Source organism: Mytilus californianus, unplaced genomic scaffold, assembly GCF_021869535.1.
Source record: "Mytilus californianus isolate M0D057914Y unplaced genomic scaffold, xbMytCali1.0.p SCAF_14, whole genome shotgun sequence".
NCBI classification, from domain to species: Eukaryota; Metazoa; Mollusca; class Bivalvia; order Mytilida; family Mytilidae; genus Mytilus; species Mytilus californianus.
The window spans coordinates 30,069,417-30,095,117 of NW_026262626.1; the positions used below are offsets into that span (position 1 = coordinate 30,069,417).

Here is a 25,701-nt window from a genome sequence, read left to right on the forward strand (position 1 = left end):
TATGTCTCCTCTTTTCAATCATACAGGTCTTATTTCCCGAGTGCAACCGATGCAAGTGCTATGACAATTTAATTTTATATACCTGTTAAGTCCAATTTCCATGATAACCTTCTCATTTGTTGACCGATTTTCTCCAGATAAATTACAATCTAAACAACTTTTACAATCAGACGCTTCTTATTGTTTCCGCCTCCTGGCATATTTTTACTTGAGACAGGTAATGCACATTAATTATTGGCTGATAAGACCAGTGCCCGATAATTTAAATATAATTATGATAAGTAGTCTATTGGGAAGATGTCGGCAAATATCATCTACATCACAGGCCACTACGCGCAGTGCCGTGCTTTTGATATTTCAAAGGAAACTTCATGGGGCTTAGTGGGACATATTCTGAGTACTTTATCTATGGCTATTATATCTATGCTATTACTCATTAGATTTCAAGTCCCATGTTTTTATTTGCACTATGTATTGTTATGTACAGCACACATTTCATTTTTATATAACCGCAAAATTTTTGTGGTCGTATATTAGTATCATGTCGTTGTTGGCTTCAGCGTCAGCGTCGTCGGAAGACATTTGGTTTCTGGACAATAACTTTAGTTTAAGTAAATATAAATCTATGGAATTTAAACACAAGGTTTGAAACCACAAAAGGAAGGTTGGGATTAATTTTGGGTTATGGTCCCAACGGTTTAGGAATTAGGGGTAAAAAAGGGGCCCAAATAAGCATTTTTCTAGTTTCCAGACAAAAACTTGTGGAACAGTGTATGGATCTCTCTGAAATTGTACCACAAGTTCCCATACCACAAAGGGATGGTTAGGATTGACTTTGGGGGGTTATGGCTCAAACCGTTTAGGAATTAGGAGCACAAAAGTGAGAAAAAACAAGGGTGTCCTGGTTAATAGACAATTATTTAAGTTCAAATTACAGTGTAAGGGAGGTAATTCAAACACAACTTTGAATTACCTCCCTTACACTGCTTTTGAATTATGTATAAAGAATTTTTGTATTGTCTTGAGGTGATTAGCTGTCAATTCATTTTTAGATACTTGTAGTAAAACCTTCATATTTCAGACTATATCAGCATGTGCACTTGTGTTAAAAATTCTTTGGATTTTGAAATTTAAGAATGTTTTTCACAGATTCTATGTGCTTTCTCTACAAGTGTACACCTATTTTGAAAGAATTCTTGGTGCAGCTGCTTTTTTACTTTAGAATATCCCGGTAATTAACTACACCAGAAAAAACTTTGGTTTTTGGCTTTTTTGAAAATTTCTCTGAAAAATGTTTTACTTAAGTCATTCAATTTAGTAGGATAATATTTTTGATAAATGGCATTTGATGAAAGGAGAGTTATATGGATTGTCCATCATTTGGTGTCTGGTGGAAATTTATCTTATTCGCAATCATACCATATCTTCTTATTTTTGTACGACCGCAAAATTTTTGCGGTCGTATATTGGTATGACGTTGTTGTTGTCGTCGTCGTCTGAAGACACATTGGTTTTCGCACTCTAACTTTAGTTTAAGTGAATGGATCTCTATTAATTATACCACAAGTTTCCATACCACAAAGGGATGGTAAGAATTGGCTTTGGGGGGTTATGGCTCAAACGGTTAAGGAATAAGGGGCAAAAAAGGGGGAAAAACAAGGGTTTCCATGTTAATGGACAATTACTTTAGCTTTGTTTCTTTATGTTGGTACTTTTTGCTATTTGTTTGCTAGTTCTAGTATGAAATATTTTTTAGCTGTTTCTAGAAACATCAAATACTGTGATTTAAATACATATAATATTATAATAGTGTATATCAAAGGGTTTCAGTGGTAATAAATTTTTATACTCCGAATTGATTATTCTTTGTTTGGTTTTTTTTTGCATTAGAGTTACCTCCCTTACAATGGTTCCATACTACAAAGGAAAGACTGGGATTGAGTTTGATGGCTAATGCTCCAAGGGGGATTTGAAAAGTTGGGGGGGGGTTCCAATTTTTTTTAAGGGGTCCATATTATTTTCCCCAAATTTTTCGAATTTCTAATTTTTGAAAAGTTTCAAGAAGAAATCTTCAATTGCACAGTATTGCACATTAAATTTGTAAGATCTTTGACCACATTTATTTTGTGTCAGAAACCTATATTATGTCAAAAATTTGATCACAATCCAAATTCAGATAGTATCAAGCTTGAATATTGTGTCCAAATTTGCCCCAAATGTTCAGGGTTCGACCTCTGAGGTCGTATCAGGCTGCGCTCAGCGAAGCATTTTATTGGCCCTTAAAATTGAAAAAAATATGGCCCTGTCCAGCACCTACCCTTTCATCACAACTTCTCCTTCATGGTTTTATCATATCTACATGGAAGTGGTACATTGTTAGATTTTAATATGCAGTTGAACATGTGAGTAGGATATTCCTGTAAATTGAGGTTTATTTTTAGAGAAATGCCCCATTGAACTTAATAATATTGGTCCTCAAAGATTTTTCATCATATCTGTATAAAAATGAGTGTATTGTTAGATCCTGATATACAAACATATGGTCTGAGGATACAGTTATCGTCCTTAGATTTTCGTTGATATACAAATATAGTCCCTAGTGTGGACAGTGTATAACTTGCAAATTTTTTTCATACACTTTCCAAATTTATTTCTTTATATTTTATGCATGAAATATTTAGTAAGGGGGTGATATTACATGTTAAAAAAATTTGGGTGCTGAATCTTTATGTTAAGTAGTGATTTGGTCCAGTTAAAAAAGGTCAAAAACTAGTATGTCTGAAGCTGTCAAACTGAATTTTAGACCCCCTTAACATAGAATTGTCAATATTTTGAGTAAGAGCTGGTAGACTTTTCTATAATTTTGATATTATTTGTCCAAATAGTAGTACACTACACTGTAAAATCTTTTTGAGATAGAGCAGGTGCGATTTTTTATGTCCCCGCCGTAGCGGAGGGGGCATTAAGTTTTACCCTTGTCCGTCTGTACGTACATCCGTCCGTCCATACGTCCGTACGTCCCAAAGTTGGTTTCCATTCTGTAACTTTAGTTTGCCTCAACCAAATGATATGAAACTTATACACAATGCTTATTACCACAAAACACAGATCAAGTTTGAACTTTGGTAGCGTCACTTCAACCGTTCTAGAATTATGCCCCTTTATAAATGAAAAAAATGGAAAATTTTTAGTTTCCATTCTCTAACTTAAGTTTGCCTCAACCAAATATTATGAAATTTATACACAATGCTTATTACCACAAAACACAGATCAAGTTTGAATTTTGGTAGCGTCACTTCAACCGTTCTAGAGTTATGCCCCTTTATAAATGGAAAAATTGCTAAATTTTTAGTTTCCATTCTCTAACTTAAGTTTGCCTCAACCAAATGTTATGAAACTTATACACAATGCTTATTACCACAAAACAAAGATCAAGTCTGAATTTTGGTGGCGTCACTTTAACTGTTCTAGAGTTATGCCCCTTTATAAATGGAAAAATTGCAAAATTTTTATTTTCTTCTAAATATCAAGTAATTTATTAAATTGGAGTTATCTTCCTTTGTCCATGATTATAGTTTAATCAACTACAATCAATGCTTTATACAATGCAATGTTTAATTTTGACTTCCACTGATAAAACACAGATCAAGTTGAATTTGGGTAGTGTCACTTTAACCATTATTGAGTTATGCCCCTTTTTAAATCGAAAGATTGCAAAATTTTTAGTTTCCATTCTGTAACTTAAGTTTGCCCCAATCAAACATTATGAAACCTATACACAATATTCATTACCACAAAACTAAGATCAAGTACAATTTTTTTGTTTCCATTTTCTAACTTTAGTTTGCCTCAACCAAATGTTGTGAAACTTATACACAATGCTTATTACTACATAATACAGATTAAGTACGAAATTTGGTGGCGACACTTTTACCATTCTTGAGTTATGTCCCTTTATAAACATAAATATTGCTGAATTTTTTGTTTCTGTTCTCTAACTTTAGTTTGTCTCAACCAAATGTTATAAAACTTATACACAACCGCTCTAGATAGAGTTATGCGTGTTTACAAATAGAATAATTGCCGAATTTTTAGTTTCTGTTCTCTACTTAAGTTATCCTCAACCAAATGTTATGAGAGTACACACAATGCTTATTACCACAAAACTCAGATCAAGTTCAAATTTGGGTAGCGTCACTTTTACCGTTCTTCAGTTATGTCCCTTTATAACTATATGATATGCAAGAGGGGCATCATCTGTGTCCACATGTGGACACTATCCACATTTATTTAATTTGACTTTATTTTCTAAAAGAAATGCACTACGAAATAACTATGTTCTCGGGCCATATGCATGAATGTACTAAAAAGTGTGAACATGCATCTGAGACAACAAATAATGAAACATTACACCATATTTATATTATCCTCTTCTTTGATTTCCTCTATTTAAGTCACTAGCATATCTCAATCTAGGATGCAGGCGGTATTTGTCCAACTTAGCAGAAAGTTCTAGTGTTGCATCAATGGTTGGTCTTTGGAATGGAGATTTAATATTGATGCTTAACTTTTAATTCTAGATAATATTGGATGTGTACTTTGTAAATTTTTAGTTAAATTGTTTGAATAAAAATTATCACTTTTCATTTTACGACATAAATCTGAATTATTCCAACCAATTTTACATTTGAGAAATAGCTCTGTTCTGTAACTATCCATATACAAGTTTTACGTTGAAAGTGATGATAAATTGCTGTTCTATCGGACATAGGACATTTTGTCTTGAATGCTAAAAACAGGGATTACAATCTAAGGTCAATGCCGTAAACTGTTTGTTTAAATCTTAATATTTCAGAAGGTAGGAGACCTGTATCATAGCAGCCATTATTTGGCCCTTAAAATTAAATTTGAAAGTAGTAAATTTCTTCAATTCTTTCCATAATTTTTTGTAGAAATGCCAGTTGTTGTGTCACCATGTCAATGTACATGATCATGTGTGATGACAAATTTGACACAAGATGGCCGTTGTACACATATATAAATATTAGCAACAGTCTTACCCAAAATTATATTTTATCCAAATCAACATGTTTTTAGGCAAAATATCTTTTTGGGTAAGACTGTGGCTGATATCTCAATATTAATGAAAAGATCTCAAAATGAGGCTTTTCTTACAACTTTTGCAATTTTCATTTTTGAAGCCCAAAAAGCAAAAAATGCAGAAAAAATTCAAAAATGTTAATACTGATATAGATCTGTCAGAGTAATGTTTTGTTAAAATCTAAATAATGTTTTTATGCCTCACCTGGGGGCATTATGTTTTTCGGTCTTTGCGTCCGTTCGACCTTTCGTTCGTTCGTCCGTCTATCCCGCTTTAGGTTAAAGTTTTTGGTCAAGGTAGTTTTTGATGAAGTTGAAGTCTAATCAATTTGAAACTTAGTATACATTTTCCCTATGATATGATCTTTCTAATTTTAATGCCAAATTAGAGTTTTGACCCCAATTTCATGGTCCACTGAACATAGAAAATGATAGTGTGAGTGGGGCATCCGTGTACTATGGACTCATTCTTGTTTGATATGTTTCAATATAAAAAAAAAGATGTGGTATGATTGCCAATGAGACAACTCTCCACAAGAGACTAAATTAATGCATTAATCCACTTTTACATAAACCCATTAGGAAAAACAAAGTAATGTATAACAGCACACAGTACAGAAACATGAATTGGTAACAAAAGGACTAAAATGTCAAATACTGTATGCAACAGTCTGGTTCTCTTTTGATACTAGGATAAATTCAAATACTAAGGAATGGAAAACAGTTTCCAAATGACAAAAACTGATCAATGATATTTTGTATAAAGTTGCATTACTTTCAGTACATATCAGTTTGACGACTATTTTGAGGCCCTGCCTTCTAGGTAATGGTCAAGTGACTTTGAATTAATTATTAATTTTCAATGTTAAGTTTTCTGCTTAAGTTAGTTTAATAGGAACTACTTGCTATAGATCAATGATATATTTAGTATAAAGTTGCATTACTATCAGTTTGATGACTATTTTGAGGCCCTGTCCAGTGACTTTGAATTAATTATTAAATGTTAAGTTTTCTGCTCAAGTTAGTTTGATAGGAACTACTTGCTAAAGATCAATGATATATTTAGTATAAAGTTGCATTACTATCAGTACATATCAGTTTGACAGCTATTTCCATGCCCTGCCCCCTAGGTCATGATCCAGCAACTTTGAATTAATATCAATGTTGCTGTCCATCAGATTGTCTTTTTGAATTTTCTGCCAACAGGTGAGACATATTTCAGTGTCAACAGTTTATTCAAGACATCAACAACTTTATTAAACATTCATGAAATTTACAAACCTAGACAGAAGCTTCTTTATGATCCAGAGACAGCATCCAGATCACAATTATAAGTGAAAAATATTTTCCTTCGTTTTTTTCATATTTTACCGTGCTTAAATAGACTTAATTTTGCAGTTAACTTTTTGATAGTCTGGAGTATAAAAGATTTAGACATCAATAACTTTTACAACTCTTAAAAAAACCCATCACAAAACAATACCTGAATAAAAAATATATGTCAAATTAATTGTTACTCAATATATATCAATTTTTGTTAATGAAAACATAATTGATTATTGAAATCAATATGCTTTTAAAGATAGATAATAAATCATTATAGCTCCATTACTTTTGTTATAGTCATTAAAAACTAAAAATACACTAACTGCAATTATATAGCAAACAAAAATTGTCAACATAAAAAACATTGAAACCATAAAGCTCTTAGTAATTCTTGACTTTGCTATACCCTGTATAGACAATTGCCCCTATTGTATAATTTGAAATATCTGCCACAAAAAAGTAAAAAGTACATTTTGATTTTCAGTCGAAAGAAAAATTCACAGGTAAAATTGAAAAAAAACAGAAAAATGTTTTGGTGCTGACTGATTACATAGCAGCACACATGCAGGCATCATTATTCACAGATCCTATTGGAATGTTGTTTCAGTTGACTTCTGAAAATTCTGTATCATGTTACAATTTTCTTCATCTTCAGGTAAAAGCCATAGAACAAGTTGACTCAGTGTTGACATCAAAGCAACAGATAGACAGACTTCACAGACCTGGCTCAACATATTTTAATCTAAACCCATTTGAGGTATAGTATTTAAAGTTTCAGCTGAATGGAAAAAATCCTTCCATGTAGAAAAACAATGAATGTAGAAAAATGGTGAAAAAAAAGGTTGGATTTCTTACAAGATAAAACAAGAGGTTGGGGTTATACATCATTCAGACAGTAACCCAGCAGTACAAAAAAACATTAACTATTTAAGAGGTCTTTTCATTTTGGTTTAAATGATGCTTGTTTTTGTAATGAAGTCTGAAAACTAGTATTCATGACAGTGAGTTTTATCGATGAAGGAAATCCAACTACCGGTATTACCTCACAAACTAAAACATACAATGAAATACATATATTCATAACTTGCACACATTGCTGATTTTGTAGATAACTTGAGTTAGTCTCAAGCCCATACAGTAAAGAGATTATAAACTGACATGTTCTGTACCAGTAGACTTTGAGCATTTATTAACTCCCAAGAGCCACATTCCCAATGGATTGATAGATAATTTCAACATGAATTTACAGTTTATGTCAAGCTGGCTTGACTTTATACCCCCCACAAACAAAGTTAGGTGGGAAGAAAGGAAACAGCCCATATGTTCTGACTTACTTTTTATACGACCGCAAAAATTAAAAAATTTTTGGTCGTATATTGGTATGACGTTGGCGTCGTCGTCGTCCGAAGACACATTGGTTTTCGCACTCTAACTTTAGTTTAAGTGAATGGATCTCCATGAAATTTAAGGTTCAATACCACAAAAGGAAGGTTGGGATGGATTTTGGGGGGTTATGGTACCAACAGTTAAGGAATTAGGGGCCAATAAGGGGCAAAAAAAAAGGCATTTTTGTAACTTCCAGACATAACTTGTGTGTTAGTGTATGGATCTCTCTGACATTGTACCACAAGGTTCCATATCACAAAGGGAATGCTGGGATTGATTTTGGGGGTAATTGCCTCAAAATTTTAGGAATTAGGGGCCAAAAAAGGGGCAAAAAACAAGAATTTTTCTAGTTTCAAGATAATAACTTGTGTGTAAGTGTATGGATCTTTCTTAAATTGAAGTACAAGGTTCCATATCATAAAGGGAAAGCTGGAATTGAGTTTGAGGGTAATTGCCCTAAACGGTTAGGAATTTGGGGCCAAAAAGGGGCCAAAAATAACATTTTTCTAGTTTCCAGACAATTACTTGTGTTCAAGTGTATGGATCTCTTTGAAATTGTACTGCAAGGTACCATTCCACAAAGGGAATGCTGTGATTGAGTTTGGGGGTGATGAATCATAAAAGGGTTCAAAAAATTTAGGGGAGGGATTTTTTTTTTCTTTAAAATTTTCCATTTTAAATTGGTTATTTCTGATTTATATATAAAAGCAAATAATAATGATATGGTTTGAATAGGTAAATTAAAAAATTTTAAGTTCTTAGACCACATTCATTCTGTGTCAGAAACCTATGCTGTGTCAAATATTAAATCACAATCCAAATTCAGTGCTGTATCAAGCTTGAATGTAGTGTCCATACTTGCCCCAACTGTTCAGGGTTCGACCTCTGCGGTTGTATCAAGCTGCGCCCAGCGGAGCATTTTATTATCTTTTGTTTGATTCCCCAAAAAACTTTGTAGAATAATTGATCATGATATGCAAACACCACCATTTGAAGAATAATTGAATTTGTCAAGTTTTCCAGAATTATGCCCCTTTTACCATAGAAATGTTGACCCTAGCTATGTTATACAATGATATCCCTATCAGAACTGACCTTGTCATCATAACTCATCATACATAGTTTATCATATCCACATGAAACTTAGCACATTGTTATATTCTTATACAGATATGCATATGGCTAGGATGTTCCTGTTGATTGAATCATTTTTAGAGTTATACCCATTTCAAATTAGATATTTTTGGCCCTGTCCAGTTCTGACCTTGTCATTGCAACTTCTACATATTTTATTGTATCTACTTAAAACTTGGTTATTGTTAGATTCTTATCTTTAGATGTGCATCTTGATAGAATCCTTTATTGAGTTCCAGTCATTCAGTTTTCCTAGAGACATGCCTCTTTGAAGTAAAATATTGTCCTGTCCAGCACCTACCCTTTCATCACAACTTCTCCTTCATGGCTTTTGTTTCGCCTGTGACGAAAGTCTCAGTATGTGAGACTTAGGTATTACTATCCAGTGGCGGCAGCAGCGTAAACTATTTGTATAAAGCTTTATATTTCAGAAGGTAGAAGACCTGGATGCTTCATATCTTGTATGCAGATACCTTATGTGGCGAAGTTTCCATCTGTCATTATGTCCATTGTCCTTGACCTCATTTTCATGGTTCAGCAACTGCTTGAAAAAAAAGTTAAGATTTTTTATAATGTTAATTTCTCTCTTATCATGAGTAATAAGATAATTATATTTGGTATATGCGTACCTTACAAGGTCCTCATGCTTGTCGGACAGTTTTCACTTGACCTCCACCTCATTTCATGGATCAGTGAACAAGGTTAAGTTTTCGTGGTCAAGTCCATATCTCAGATACTATAAGCAATAGGTGTATTTGGTGTATTGAATGATTGTAAGGTGTATATGTCTGTCTGGCAGGTATCATCTGACCTTCACCTCATTTTCATGGTTTATTGGTCAATGGTCAGTTTTCCTGGCTAACTTTGTTTCTTAGATACTTTAAGCAATAGGTCAACTATATTTGATGCATGGAATAATTTTAAGGTGTACATGTCTGTCTGGCAGGGTTCATCTGACCTTGACCTCATTTTCATGGTTCATTGGTCAATATAAAATTTCCATGGTTTGGTCTGTTTCTTTTATACTATAAGCAATAGTTCATCTTTATTCGGTGTATGAAATGATTGTATTAAAGGTGTACATGTACTTCCGGCTTGGTTTATCTGATCTTGACCTCATTTTCTTGGATCATAAATGTTACTGTGATACTTGTAGTAAAACTTTATATTTAGGACTATCAACATAAAATCAATGGTCAGTATAGTAGGTGAGACATTTCAGCGTGTGCACTCTTGTTCAATTACCATAAGCAAAAGGTCAACTATATTTGGTGTTTAAAAAAATTGTGTAAGGTGTATATGTCTGTCTGACAGGATTTATCTGACCTTGACCTCATTTTCATAGATCTTTGAAAATGTTAAGTTTATGTGATACTTTTAGTAAAACCTTTATCTTTAAGACTTTCAACATAAAATCAATGGTCTGTAAAGCAGGAGAGACATTTCAGCATGTGCACTCTTGTATCATATCTACATGGAAGTGGTACATTGTTAGATCCTAATATGCAGTTGTACATGTGGGTAGGTATATTCATGTAAATTTGATTATTTTTAGAGAAATGCCCCATTAAACTTAATAATTTTGGCCCTGTCCAGCTCCTACCTTATCATCACAACTCCTCAAAGACTTTAAGCAATAGGTCATTTATATTTTGTGTATGGAATGATAGTAAGGTGTACATGTCTGTCTGGCAGGGTTCATCTGACCTTGACCTCATTTTCATGGTTCATAAGTTGATGTAAAGTTTTCATGGTTATGTTTGTTTTTCAGATGCTGTAAGCAATAGGTCAACTATATTTGGTGTATGGAATGATTGCATGGTGTACATGTCTGTCTAGCATGGTTCATCTGACATTGAACTCATTTACATTTATCATTGATAATGTTAATTTTATTTGAAACTATATAGTAAAACCTTTATATTACACACATTTCAGCATGTGCATATTTGTTTATTGTTAATGTTATTTTATTGAAGGTTCTTCAAATTGACCCTGATTGTACTATGGCTGATGTCAAGAAGAAATACAGACAGGTAATTGTATAAGTGATTTATTGTCCCCCACGAAACGCATTGCAGGGGACATAGAAATATCGGGTGTCCATCCGTCCGGTCTTGTTAGCGCTCTCAGGTTTACAGTTCTTGCCAGATTTTTATGAAACTTATATCATAGGTTTATATCAGCAATGTCTTGGATGAGTTTGAAAATAGTGCCGTTCAATTATTTTTAAAAGTGTTATGCCCCTTGGAAATATTGATTATATGGAAAATTGCATTGTTAGCACTCATGTGTACAATTCTTGCCAGATTTTAATGAAATTTATATTATAGGTTTATATCGCCAATTTCTCAGACAAATTTGAAAATTGGTGCCGATCAATTATTTTTAAGAGTTATGTCCCTTGGGAACATTAATTAGATGGAAAATTTAATTGTTAGGGCTCTCATGTGTACAATTCTTGCCAGATTTTTATGAAACTTATATCATAGGTTTATATTAGCAATGTCTTGGATGAGTTTGAAAATCAGTGCCGATCAATTATTTTTAAAAGTGTTATGCCCTTGGAAATATTGATTTATATGGAAAATTGTATTGTAAGCACTTATGTGTACAATTCTTGCCAGGTTTTAATGAAATTTATATTATAGGTTTATATCATCAATTTCTCAGACAAATTTGAAAATTGGTGCTGATCAATTATTTTTAAGAGTTATGTCCCTTGGGAACATTAATTAGATGGAAAATTGCATCGTTAGCGCTCTCATGTGTACAATTCTTGCCAGATTTTTATGAAACTTATATCATAGGTTTATATTAGCAATGTCTTGGACGAGTTTGAAAATAAGTGCTCTCATGTGTACAATTCTTACCAGAATTTTATGAAACTCATATCATAGGTTTATATCAGCAATGTCTTTGACACTTTCTAAAATAAGTGCTGATCAAATATTTTTAAAGGAAATCGCATTGCATTTGCTCTGAAGCCTTCATATGTCTGTACGTCCCAAAGTTGGTTTCCGTTCTCTAACTTTAGTTTGCCTCAACCAAATGTTATGAAACTTATTTACAATGCTTATTACCACTAAATACAGATCAAGTTTGAATTTTGGTGGTGTCACTTTTACCGTTCAAGAGGTATGCCCCTTTACAAATGGAAAAATTGCTAAATTTTTCGTTTCTGTTCTCTAACTTAAGTTTGCCTCAACCAAATGTTAGAAAACTTATACACAATGCTTATTACCACAATATACAGATCAAGTTTGAATGTTGGTGCCGTCACTTTTACGGTTCTAGAGTAATGCCCTTTACAAATGGAAAAAATTGCTGAATTTTTCATTTTTTTTTCTAAATATGTTTTTTTAAAATTGGAGTTATCTTTCTTTGTCCATGATTATAGTTGAATCAACTACAATCAATGCTTTATACAATGCAATGTTTAATTTTACCTTCTACTGATAAATTAAAGCAATTTTTACCCTTCATTTCTAAAAATATTTTAAAGTCTTCTTTGAAAATTGGAATTATCTTTCTTTGTGCATAATGGTAGTTGAATCAACTACAACCAATGCTTTATACAATGCAATATTCAATTTTACTTCCTACTGATAAATTAAAGCATTCTTAACCATGCAGTGCTTACAAGCACTTTGATTACTGTTCTAGAGTTATGCCCATTTACAAATGAAAAAATTGCTGAATTTTTCGTTTCCGTTCTCTAACTTTAGTTTGTCTTAAATTAATGTAATGAAATGTATATAATGCTTTTTACCACAAAACTCAGTTTAATTTGTTTCCGTTCTCTTACTTTAGTTTGCCTCAACCAAATATTATGAGACTTATACACAATGCTTATTACCACATAATACAGATCAAGTTTGTAATTGGGTGGTGTCACTTTTACAGTTCTTTAGTTATGCCCCTTTATAAACATAAAAATTGATGAATTTTCCGCTTCCATTCTCTAACATTAGTTTGCCTCAACCAAATGTTATGAAACTTATACACAATGCTTATTACCACTTAATACAGATCTAGTTAGAAATTGGGTGGTGTCACTTTTACTGTTCTTGAGTTATTCCCCTTTATAAACAAAAAAAAAATTGCTGAATTATTTGTTTCCGTTCTCTAACTTTAGTTTACCTCAACCAAATGTTATGAGACTTATACACAATACTTATTACCACAAAACTCGGATCAAGTACAAATTTAGGAAGAGTCGCTTTTACCGTTCTTCAGTTATGTCCTTTATATCTTTATATGATATGCAAGGGGGGGGGGGCATCATCTGTGTCCATGCATGGACACAATCCACATTTATTTTAGTTATTGCCCTTGGATAGATGAAATATGTGCAACGCAGGGGACATTGGAACTCTTTTTCTTTTATAAACTTAAGGGTAAAGTTGCAACGTTTACACCCCAGGGATAATTCTTGTTATCAAATAACTCTGCTCTATGTATATGATATTTATATTATAATTCCTAATGTATTGGGCACAGAGACTGATAAATGGTAACAACAATATTTTAGTCTTATAAAGTAACCCTTAAAGCTGCATTGTACATATATAACAGTTGACAAAATACAAATAGGGAAGTGAGATACATGTAAATGTATAAAAACTAGTGTTGTCAACGGTTAGTGGGTTAACCCTCAGAAGAACCGAATATCCAATACCAAAAACCCTAACCGGTTAAGCGGATCTTTTTTTCAAATTTAATAGGAATGATATAAATGTGTATTGATATCATTAATATGTTTTGTTGAATTTTAAAATCATCGTCCTGTTACTTAATGTAACAAATTAATTGTCCAGTATATTGATTACTATTGTTAACTTTGAAAACATTCCAATTTAAAAAAAAAAGATAACTTTTTGATCAGCTCGGGGCAAGATCTAAAGTAAACATAATTAGCATACATGTATTTTGAACAGTTGTAGAATTGAGAATGTAAGCTGATTTAATTTTTGTCGAGCCTGCGACTTTTGTTGCAGAAAGCTCGACATAGGGATAGTGATCCGGCGGTGGCGCGGCGGCGTTAGCTAACTTCTTAAAAGCTTTATATTTTAGAAGGTGGAAGATCTGGATGCTTCATACTTTGTATATGGATGCCTCATGTTACAAAGTTTTCGTCAGTCACATGTCCAATGTCCTTGACCTCATTTTCATGGTTCAGTGACTACTTGAAAAAAAAGTTAAGATTTTTTGTAATGTTAAATTCTCTCTTATTATAAGTAATAGGATAACTATATTTGGTATGTGCGTACCTTGCAAGGTCCTCATGCCTGTGAGACAGTTTTCACTTGACCTCGACCTCATTTCATTGATCAGTGAACAAGGTTAAGTTTTGGTGGTCAAGTCCATATCTCAGATACTATAAGCAATAGGTCTAGTATATTCGGTGTATGGAAGGACTGTAAGGTGTACATGTCCAACTGGCAGGTGTCATCTGACCTTGACCTCATTTTCATGGTTCAGTGGTTATAGTTAAGTTTTTGTGTTTTGGTCTGTTTTTCTTATACTGTATGCAATAGGTCTACTATATTTGGTGTATGGAATGATTGTAAGGTGTACATGTCTAGCTGGCAGGTGTCATCTGACCTTGACCTCATTTTCATGGTTCAGTGGTCAAAGTTAAGTTTTTGAGTTTTGGTCTTTTTTTCTAATACTATATGCAATAGTTCAACTATATTTGGTGTATGGAAATATTTTATGATCTATATGTCAGTCACGCAGGTTTTATTTGACCTTGACCCCATTTTCAAGATTCAAGCTTTTGTGTTTTGGTCTGTTTTTCTTAAACTATAAGCAATAGGTCAACTATTTGTTGTATGGAAGAATTTTTAGCTGTACATGCCTGCCTAGCATGGTTCATCTGACCTTGACCTCATTTTCATAGTTCATTGGTCAATGTTTAGTTTACTTGGTTAATGTTAAGTTTATGTGACAGTTGTAATAAAGCTTTATATTTAGGACTATCAACATAATATCAATGATTAGTAAAGAAGGCGAGACATTTCAGCGTGTGCACTCTTGTACAATTTACTTCATTATTTCACTTTGATTTACATGCGATATTGCTTAGACCTACATATGAATATGACACTTCTATCGTCCAAGGCTATGTCATACGTTAACTGTTAAACGGAATGCTGACTCAAAAATGGTGAAATGCAAATTATGTAAATGAATTCAATATATACTGCGGGGTATGAGTAACATGCTTAATCACCTCAAATTGAAACGCTCCACAGAGTTTTCTGAGACACCAGAATAAATGAAACAATCACTGGTTTCAGACTTTGTCAATTCGCTGACATCAAGAAGATTTTCATCTTCACAATCTAAAGTTATTACAAATGCCATATTAGATATAGTATTATGGGATTATTAAAAGTAAAACTTTACCAGGAATGCTCATAGCCAAGCTTTATAATGCCTAAAGATAAAGTTCAATTCATCATATCATAAAATCATTCATTTGTAGAGTACTGTAAATAAGGCCTTCAACCATCAACTAAACTACTGGTTAACTGGTTAATCTGTCGAAAGATTATCTGAGTAACGCGTTGGGCAAAACTGTTCAATTTGAAAACTATCACACATTCATAGTGTGGTAGGGTGTGAAATCTTTACCAAAATTAGCTGCACTGTATACAAATCTCAAATTCAAAAGATATAAGCCTTGCGACAAATACTGACCAATCCATAAAATATTATCAGACAGGGTTTATTGGACCTCAACCTCATTTCATGGATCAGTGATCAAGGTTAAAGTTATGTGATTGGTTCTGTGTCTCAGATTCTTAAAGCAGAAGGTCAACTATATTTTGTATCTATAATGATTATTAGGTGTACATGTCAGTTTGGCAGGTTTCATCTGACCTTAACCTCATTTTCATGGTTTTTTGGTTAATGTTAAGTTTTTGTGTTTTGGTGTGTTTTTCTAAAAATATAAGCAATAGGTCAAATATATTTGGTGTATGGAATAATTATTGTAAGGTGCAATGTCTGTCTGAGAGGATTTATCTGACCTTGTCCTCATTGTCATAGATCTTTAAAAATATTAAGTTTATGTAATACTTTTAGTAAAACCATTATCTTTAAGAATTCCAACATAATACCAATGGTCAGTAAAGCAGGTGAGACATTTCGGCGTGTGCACTCTTGTTTTTGTCATTTTCAATTTTCTTGAAACCCTAGTATCCCATGTATGTGTTACTCGCATGAATATATCACTGTGAAATTGACATAGTGTTTACATAGGTTATGAAAGTAGTTTCGAAGTAAAAACCAAGGAAAAAGTTCTAACAAACCAATTAAATTCAAGTAATTGTTGATATGCAAATCATATGCAAATCATAATTTTATAATCTAAATTTGAAATTTACAGACAAATAATATTCTTTTAAATCATGCCAATACCAGTCCACTACTTCAGGCTACTCAGCAGATGTCACCCTTGGGGTTTAATAGTCAAACAACAGCAGTATTAACCTAGTGGTAGTAAAAAATTAAATGGTTTACTTGTACACAACAATTTTTTCTGGAAAAACTGAAAATAAGCTCATGATGTTAAGTTTGGAAGCCAAAAATTAAAAAAGTTTGAGATTATTAAAAACCAGAAGGGACTAAAATCCACAGACAATCTATGAATTCTTATTACACAACTGTTGCTGACCTTTAACTTATAGTATTAGATAAACTGACCTAAGTAGGCAAACTTTCTGATGATCGCTGAACTATTACGGTCAAGGTCAGCGTGTGCACTCTTGTTTACAGTTAACATTCAGATTTAGTCTGATGTTAAAGTTTTTCAGTCATCAATGACTTTGTCAACCCTTCATGGAATTTGGGGAAATTTAGACTGAAGCTTAGCTATGACCAAAATACAGTATTCAGAGCAAAATTTTAAAAATATTTTTATTTTAATTTTTCCGTATTTAACTGATAAATGGACTTGGTTTTTTTTAAATTTAACAAATAGAGATACAGTCTGGATTAAAATTTGAAACACATCAATTACTTTATCAAACCTTCATAGAATTTTATGAAACTTTGGCAGAAGCTTTTTGTCGATTCAGAGATAATGTCTGAAGCAAACTTTTGAAAATATATTTTTTTCATTTTCAGAATTTTTATGATAGATGGACTTAGTTTTTTACAGTTAACATTTACAGACAGTCTGGAATTAAATTTTTTTGACATGATGAATTTTTAAACCTTCATGGATTGCTATGAAACTTGGACAGAAGGTTATCTTTAAGACCATGAAATAGCATCTAAAGAAAAAGTTAGATTTTTATGCCCCTGCCGTAGCGGAGGGGGCATTAAGTTTTACCCTTAACCGTCTGAACGTCTGTCCATCTTGGTTTCCGTTCTCTAAGTTTAGTTTGCCTCAACCAAATGTTATGAAACTTATACACAATAATTATTACCACAAAACAAAGTTGAATTTAGGTGGCTTTACTTTTACCTTTCTAGAGTTATTATAAAAAGAAGATGTGGTATGATTGCCAATGAGACAACTCTCCACAAGAGACCAAGCGACACAGAATTTAACAACTATAGGTCACCGTACAGCATTCAACAATGAGCAAAGCCCATACCGCACAGTAGGCTATAAAAGGCCCCGAAATGATAAATGTAAAACAATTCAAACGAGAAAACTAACGGCCTAATTTATGTACAAATTAATGAACGAAAAAACAAATATGTTACACAGCAACAAACGACAACCACTGAATTACAGGTTCCTGACTTGGGACAGGCACATACAGAATGTGGCGGGGTTAAACTAGTTTGAAAGCGTCAACCCTCCCCATAACCTGGGACAGTGGCCCCTTTACAAATGGAAAAATTGCTGTTTTTTGTTTCCGTTCTCTAACTTAAGTTAGCCTCAACCAAATGTTATGAAACTTATACATAATGCTTATTACCACAAAACTCAGATCAAGTTCGAATTTGGGTAGAGTCACTTTTGCTGTTTTTACTGAGTTATGTTCCTTTTTAACGTTATATGCATACGGGGCATCATTTGTGTCCCATGGACACATTCCCCATTTATTTTTTTAAATTCTGTATTTTACTGATAAATGGACTCACTTTTTCAGCCAACATTACACTGACAGCAGCAATGGCAGGCAAGACACATGGTTCTGCGAAACCCCTTACAAATTTTTTATTTAAGAAAGATTAAGAAAAAATTAGTTAAAATTGCTCTATTATTTGACTAAAAAATAGACTAAATTATTTGTAATTTTACTGTCGGAGGTTATAAAACTATTTTAAACCGAGAATTTGATTAAACATTTTTTATGCCCCACCTACGATAGTAGAGGGGCATTATGTTTTTCAGTCTGTGCGTCCATTTGTTCGTCCCTCCGTCTGTTCGTCCGTCCGTCTGTCCCGCTTCAGGTTAAAGTTTTTGGTCAAGGTAGTTTTTGATGAAGTTGAAGTCCAATCAACTTGAAACTTAGTACACATGTTCCCTATGATATGATCTTTCTAATTTTAATGCCAAATTAGAGTTTTTATCCCAATTTCACGGTCCACTGAACATAGAAAATGATAGTGAGAGTGGGGCATCCATGTACTATGGAAACATTCTTGTTTTATTTCATTTGTTTCAGTTGTCAATATTAGTCCATCCTGACAAGAACCAAGCTGATCCAGATCGATCACAGAAATCATTTGAAGGTAACTAATCATTTATAGAGATGCCTCTTAAAACTAAATTGATACAGAAAAAAAAGCCTTAATTAAATAATATTTAATATTTGGCAGATTGGATGAAAACCAAAACCAGTTTATAGTATGGTGATGTTGGGCAGGCGATCAGCAGGGAAAGTGGGTACCTAATTTGTGTAATCAACAACAATTTTCAACCCAGACCTCTGACATTTTACAGGAAGATTGCTCATATGCACCTGCTATTATGGAATTGTTTGAGGAATTTTTATATACTTGACGAAGACGCAATGTTTTATGGTATACTAATGTCTGTCCGTTAAAACTTCGTAGGATAACTACAATTTGCTTTAACCAATTGTCATATAACTTTAAACCAACCATGGAATTGACAGAAGAAAAGCTTCCTTTTTATTTATTTTTTTACTTTGTCATTCCATATACATGTACGGAACTTTGACCCTTAGATTTAAGGCAATTTTTCACAAATCACACACACTACAAACTGCTCCGAGTCTAAAAAGACCAGTTTTTGTGCTCGACCAGTAAAGTCGAGCACACATTTTACTCGACTAGTCTCGACATTGTCTCGACAGTACTTAACTGTACTTAATTGTACTCTACTAGGTCTCGACTTTTCTTAATTAGCCTGATTCAGTACTTGATGATCTTGGTGTAGTCTGAAATGGTCTCGACCAAGGCTCGACCAGTCTCGACCTGTCTTAACCAGTCTCGACTCAGTCTCAACCAGTCTCGACCTGTCTCGACTAATCTGGACCTTCAAATTTAGTCTTCACTGGTGTAAATCAGCTCATCTAACTAAATTATATATAGATCTTACAAACTACCAATCTATTTCATTGCTGTGAAATGAAAGAATTTAATTAATAGGTAAAAAAAAAAGATTAAATTCAGATAGGCATCTTTATTTTTTTTATAACTTTTTCAAATCAACTTGGATTTTCATCAAACTATGAAGCTATCTTAGTAATGTATTGATCTTACTGAATCCCAGGTCATTATGTTGTTTGATGTATTGCTGTCAAATTTAAGATTTAAATTAATCTAGGTAAAAAAAGCTAGGATTTGCAGTTCAGACAAAATTCAGACAGTACACTTTAATTTTTTTTATAACTTTTTCAAATCAACTTGGATTTTCATCAAACTATACAGCTATCTTAGTAATATATTGATCTTACTGAATCACAGGTCATTATGTAGTTTGGTGTATTGCTGTCAAATTTAAGGATTAAATTAAATCTAGGTAAAAAAGCTAGAATTTGCAGTTAGGACTATATTCAGATAGTACACTTTAACTCTTTTAATAACTTTTTCAAATCAACTTGGATTTTCATCAAACTATGAAGCTATCTTAGTAATATATTGATCTTACTGAATCCCAGGTTATTATGTTGTTTGATGTATTGCTGTCAAATTTAAGATTTAAATTAATCTAGGTAAAAAAAGCTAGGATTTGCAGTTCAGACAAAATTCAGACAGTACACTTTAATTTTTTTTATAACTTTTTCAAATCAACTAGGATTTTCATCAAACTATACAGCTATCTTAGTAATATATTGATCTTACTGAATCACAGGTCATTATGTAGTTTGGTGTATTGCTGTCAAATTTAAGAATTAAATTAATCTAGGTAAAAAAGCTAGAATTTGCAGTTAGGACTATATTCAGATAGAACACTTTAATTCTTTTAATAACTTTTTCAAATCAACTTGGATTTTCATCAAACTATACAACTGTCTTAGTAATATATTGATCTTACTGAATCCCAGGTTGTTATGTAGTTTGGTGTATTGCTGTTAAATTTAAGATTCAAATTAACCTAGGTAAAAAAAGCAAGAATTTGCAATTTCGGACAAAATTCAGACAGTACACTTTAATTTTTTTTATAACTTTTTCAAATCAACTAGGATTTTCATCAAACTTTACAGCTACCTTGGTAATATATTGATCTTACTGAATCACAGGTCATTATGTAGTTTGGTGTATTGCTGTCAAATTTAAGAATTAAATTAATCTAGGTAAAAAAGCTAGAATTTGCAGTTAGGACTATATTCAGATAGTACACTTTAATTCTTTTAATAACTTTTTCAAATCAACTTGGATTTTCATCAAACTATACAACTATCTTAGTAATATATTGATCTTACTGAATCCCAGGTTGTTATGTAGTTTGGTGTATTGCTGTTAAATTTAAGATTCAAATTAACCTAGGTAAAAAAAGCTAGGATTTGCAATTTCGGACAAAATTCAGATAGTACACTTTAATTTTTTTTATAACTTTTTCAAATCAACTAGGATTTTCATCAAACTATACAGCTATCTTAGTAATATATTGATCTTACTGAATCATAGGTCATTATGTAGTTTGGTGTATTGCTGTCAAATTTAAGGATTAAATTAAATCTAGGTAAAAAAGCTAGAATTTGCAGTTAGGACTATATTCACATAGTACACTTTAACTCTTTTAATAACTTTTTCAAATCAACTTGGATTTTCATCAAACTATGAAGCTATCTTAGTAATATATTGATCTTACTGAATCCCAGGTCATTATGTTGTTTGATGTATTGCTGTCAAATTTAAGATTTAAATTAATCTAGGTAAAAAAAGCTAGGATTTGCAGTTCAGACAAAATTCAGACAGTACACTTTAATTTTTTTTATAACTTTTTCAAATCAACTAGGATTTTCATCAAACTATACAGCTATCTTAGTAATATATTGATCTTACTGAATCACAGGTCATTATGTAGTTTGGTGTATTGCTGTCAAATTTAAGAATTAAATTAATCTAGGTAAAAAAGCTAGAATTTGCAGTTAGGACTATATTCAGATAGAACACTTTAATTCTTTTAATAACTTTTTCAAATCAACTTGGATTTTCATCAAACTATACAACTGTCTTAGTAATATATTGATCTTACTGAATCTAAGGTTGTTATGTAGTTTGGTGTATTGCTGTTAAATTTAAGATTCAAATTAACCTAGGTAAAAAAAGCAAGAATTTGCAATTTCGGACAAAATTCAGACAGTACACTTTAATTTTTTTTATAACTTTTTCAAATCAACTAGGATTTTCATCAAACTTTACAGCTACCTTGGTAATATATTGATCTTACTGAATCACAGGTCATTATGTAGTTTGGTGTATTGCTGTCAAATTTAAGAATTAAATTAATCTAGGTAAAAAAGCTAGAATTTGCAGTTAGGACTATATTCAGATAGTACACTTTAATTCTTTTAATAACTTTTTCAAATCAACTTGGATTTTCATCAAACTATACAACTATCTTAGTAATATATTGATCTTACTGAATCCCAGGTTGTTATGTAGTTTGGTGTATTGCTGTTAAATTTAAGATTCAAATTAACCTAGGTAAAAAAAGCTAGGATTTGCAATTTCGGACAAAATTCAGATAGTACACTTTAATTTTTTTTATAACTTTTTCAAATCAACTAGGATTTTCATCAAACTATACAGCTATCTTAGTAATATACTGATCTTACTGAATCATAGGTCATTATGTAGTTTGGTGTATTGCTGTCAAATTTAAGGATTAAATTAAATCTAGGTAAAAAAGCTAGAATTTGGAGTTAGGACTATATTCAGATAGTACACTTTAACTCTTTTAATAACTTTTTCAAATCAACTTGGATTTTCATCAAACTATACAACTATCTTAGTAATATATTGATCTTACTGAATCCCAGGTTGTTATGTAGTTTGGTGTATTGCTGTTAAATTTAAGATTCAAATTAATCTAGATAAAAAAAGCTAGGATATTTGAAATATATCTTTTATTATAATTTGGGATAAAGTATATATGATATAGTTATATAATTTCTTAAATGTTTTATCTTTTTTTTATATATATAATATGAATATATCAAAAAGGGATCAAACTTTAAAGAAATTATTAAAATATTTCTTCTGATTAGTGGTGATGTATAAAGCAATACCTCCTGCTTGGGGAAACTTATTTAAAAGATCACACCTACCAGAGAGTATTAAATTCTAAATAACATTCATTCAAAATTGCAACATCCTGTTAAAATTAAATCGCAGGGCTTTTTGAATTCACTAGATAAGTAATACACGAGTTTAAGAAAGTAGGGCTTTCTTTTTACCTGTAAAACTCACTTGTACTGAGGTAATTAAACCATATTAAAGAGGTTCTTGTATGCCATGTCTTTAAATTTGACAAAAATTATTTTTAGATATGATTTAAATACATTTTTACTGTAACTTTGGAACACATTTCCTTTTTTAAAAGGTTATCAAGGATTGTTATGAAAGTTCATAATATTAAATTCTTGTTTTAACAAAAAAAGGTGTCTTTTTTTAAAATTTCATAACCTTTTTCAAATCAGCTTGGTTTTTTATCAAACTTTTCAGCTATCTTTATTATATATTTATCATGCAAAAAAACAGGTTGTTTTGTATGTTGGTGTATTACCAAGACATATATACACAGAGATTGGCAACTGTAACAGTGGTCAGCGAAATCCAATTAAAAACATGCATCACACGAGACTTTAACGAGATCGCCATTTTGTATCTGATCATGACAAGTTCACCACCGCTTCGATTTTTATTTTACATCAAGCATTTCAAAACAGCATAATGTAAGTATATATTTCAATTTCGTAAATTATTTATCTTGTTTTATTCAGTTTGAAGTAATTGTTAGTTAAAATATTGTGACGATTAACGTTTTATTGTGGTCAATAATAAGAGGAAAGCTTGGCCGACATGGACGCTATGAAATTTTTTTACACGGACGTATTTATATTAAAACCTTTTCATTCGAAAAGGAATAAAACCATTTAAGAGATGAATCACTTTTCCCAAGACATACTGGTTTTGTGTAAGTATGTTGAATTTTTCATTAAATCACCCACTTTGATGCAATATTACAATTAAAATTCAGTATTCTCGCTGTCGGTCACGTTCAATTTTTTAAATATAAAGACAGGCCCCTGTCCATGTCTACAGTCAATAAACTTTTCCATCTTTAGAGAATAATTATTGCCAGCACATGAATTACTTTCTTATGACATACTGGATTTGTGTATAACAGTTGTTTTTTCCATATTTTCACCCACTTTGATGCAATTTACAATTAAAAATGACCATTCAAGCTGTCGGCCATTTTCATTCTCTTCAATATAATGACAGGCCCCTGTCCATGTCTACAGTCAATAAACTTTTCCATCTTTAGAGAATAATTATTCCCAGCACATGAATTACTTTCTTATGACATACTGGATTTGTGTATAACAGTTGTTTTTTCCATATTTTCACCAGCTTTGATGCAATTTACAATTAAAAATGACCATTCAAGCTGTCGGCCATTATCATTCTCTTCAATATAAAGACAGGCCCCTGTCCATGTCTACAGTCAATAAACTTTTCCATCTTTAGAGAATAATTGTTCCCAGCACATGAATTACTTTCTTATGACATACTGGATTTGTGTATAACAGTTGTTTTTTCCATATTTTCACCAGCTTTGATGCAATTTACAATTAAAAATGACCATTCCAGCTGTCGGCCATTTTCATTCTCTTCAATATAAAGACAGGCCCCTGTCCATGTCTACAGTCAATAAACTTTTCCATCTTTAGAGAATAATTGTTCCTAGCACATGAATTACTTTCCTATTACATACTGGATTTGTGTATAACAGTTGTTTTTTCCATATTTTCACCCATTTTGATGCAATTTACAATTAAAAATCACTACACAAGCTGTTGGCCATGTTTATTCTCTTCAATATAAAGACAGACACCTGTCCATGGCTAAAGTTTATAAAATTGTCCATCTTTAAAGAACAATTGTACCCATCACCATTGATCACAGGAATTACTTTCCCAAGACATACCGGTTTTGTGTATATAAATTGTTTTTTTCATTATTTCCACCACTTTGATGACATTTACAAGTTTATATTCATGTATATTTACATTCAGTATCTGACAGCATTTTTTTTTAACAGGATCCTGCATGTTATAAAAGAACAAAGATGTTGATCAAATTTACCTAACAGTGCAGCATACAAGAGATGTAATATCATACATGTGCTGAATGTAGGACTCCCTAGCCTTTCTGATTGAAAAAAAAGATTCCCTGGCAGACAGGAACAACTATTAGTGATGACTTTTTTCAAATGTTACTGCACAGTCATGTAGTGGACTGATTACATGTACTACTATCAATGTGATACTAAAAAATGGTTTTGTAAGAGAGAAAATGACATGTGCTTATCCTGACTGTGAAAACACCACATTATTGTAGTTCAAATATCATAGTTCATATGCCAAACTTGATGTACATGTGTATGCGATTTTTGTGCAAGTGAATGATGTCACCATCACTTGCAAAAAAGGAAAAAAATGCAAATAAATATCTTGTGTTCAACTTCATTTGTCTTCTTTACGCTTACAAAGTATACATGTACATAATTTTTCAAACATGTATAACAATATGATGATGTAGTATGATTGCCAATGAGACAATGATTTACATGTATGACTATCATTGGAAGGCCACTCTATAATATCTTTGTACATCATGAGAATGGAAATGCTACCTTTGTAGCATAAAGGTAGCATAATGTAAAAAAAGGGAAAATGTTCATTTATTCAACAACACTCCTGTGAATATATAACTTGACAGTACTAAAGGCAAAATATTTCGTTTCACAAATTCCTTCCTCTCCTCGGAAAATAACATATTTTATTGTTTACATGAAATGACAAAATGTGTAGAATAAGAAGCAAGAAATGTTCACTCCACTTGTACACTACTAGTCGCTCATATTAGTCATCATCTACATGTATGTTTGTTTCAGTCCTTTAGCAATGGTGCTTGTTTATATTTATCTGTTGTGTTGTGTTGTTTCAGTTTAACATGTCCTCATTCTGTGATCACTGTTTCACCTCACCTATTTTGAAAAATGTTTATGCAAATATTTTCTGCAATAAATTGAAAAGGCACAGCTGCTATGACTATTCAGAAATGTGAGGTATATGTCAA

General features: G+C 32.1%; 2 protein-coding genes across 2 annotated transcripts in view; both read left to right on the forward strand.

Annotated features, from left to right (window-relative positions):
- Positions 1-25,701, forward strand: part of LOC127724644 (uncharacterized) — a 336,855-nt gene that overhangs the window by 252,699 nt on the left and 58,455 nt on the right. The gene's annotated exons all lie outside the window — the stretch shown is intronic.
- LOC127724734 (dnaJ homolog subfamily C member 8-like) overlaps positions 1-25,701 on the forward strand; it is a 77,102-nt gene that overhangs the window by 3,142 nt on the left and 48,259 nt on the right. Inside the window, exons 2-4 of the mRNA XM_052231829.1 lie at positions 7,082-7,183; positions 10,926-10,982; positions 18,585-18,651. Of these exons, the coding sequence (XP_052087789.1) occupies positions 7,082-7,183; positions 10,926-10,982; positions 18,585-18,651 (226 nt within the window). The remainder of the gene's footprint in view (positions 1-7,081; positions 7,184-10,925; positions 10,983-18,584; positions 18,652-25,701) is intronic.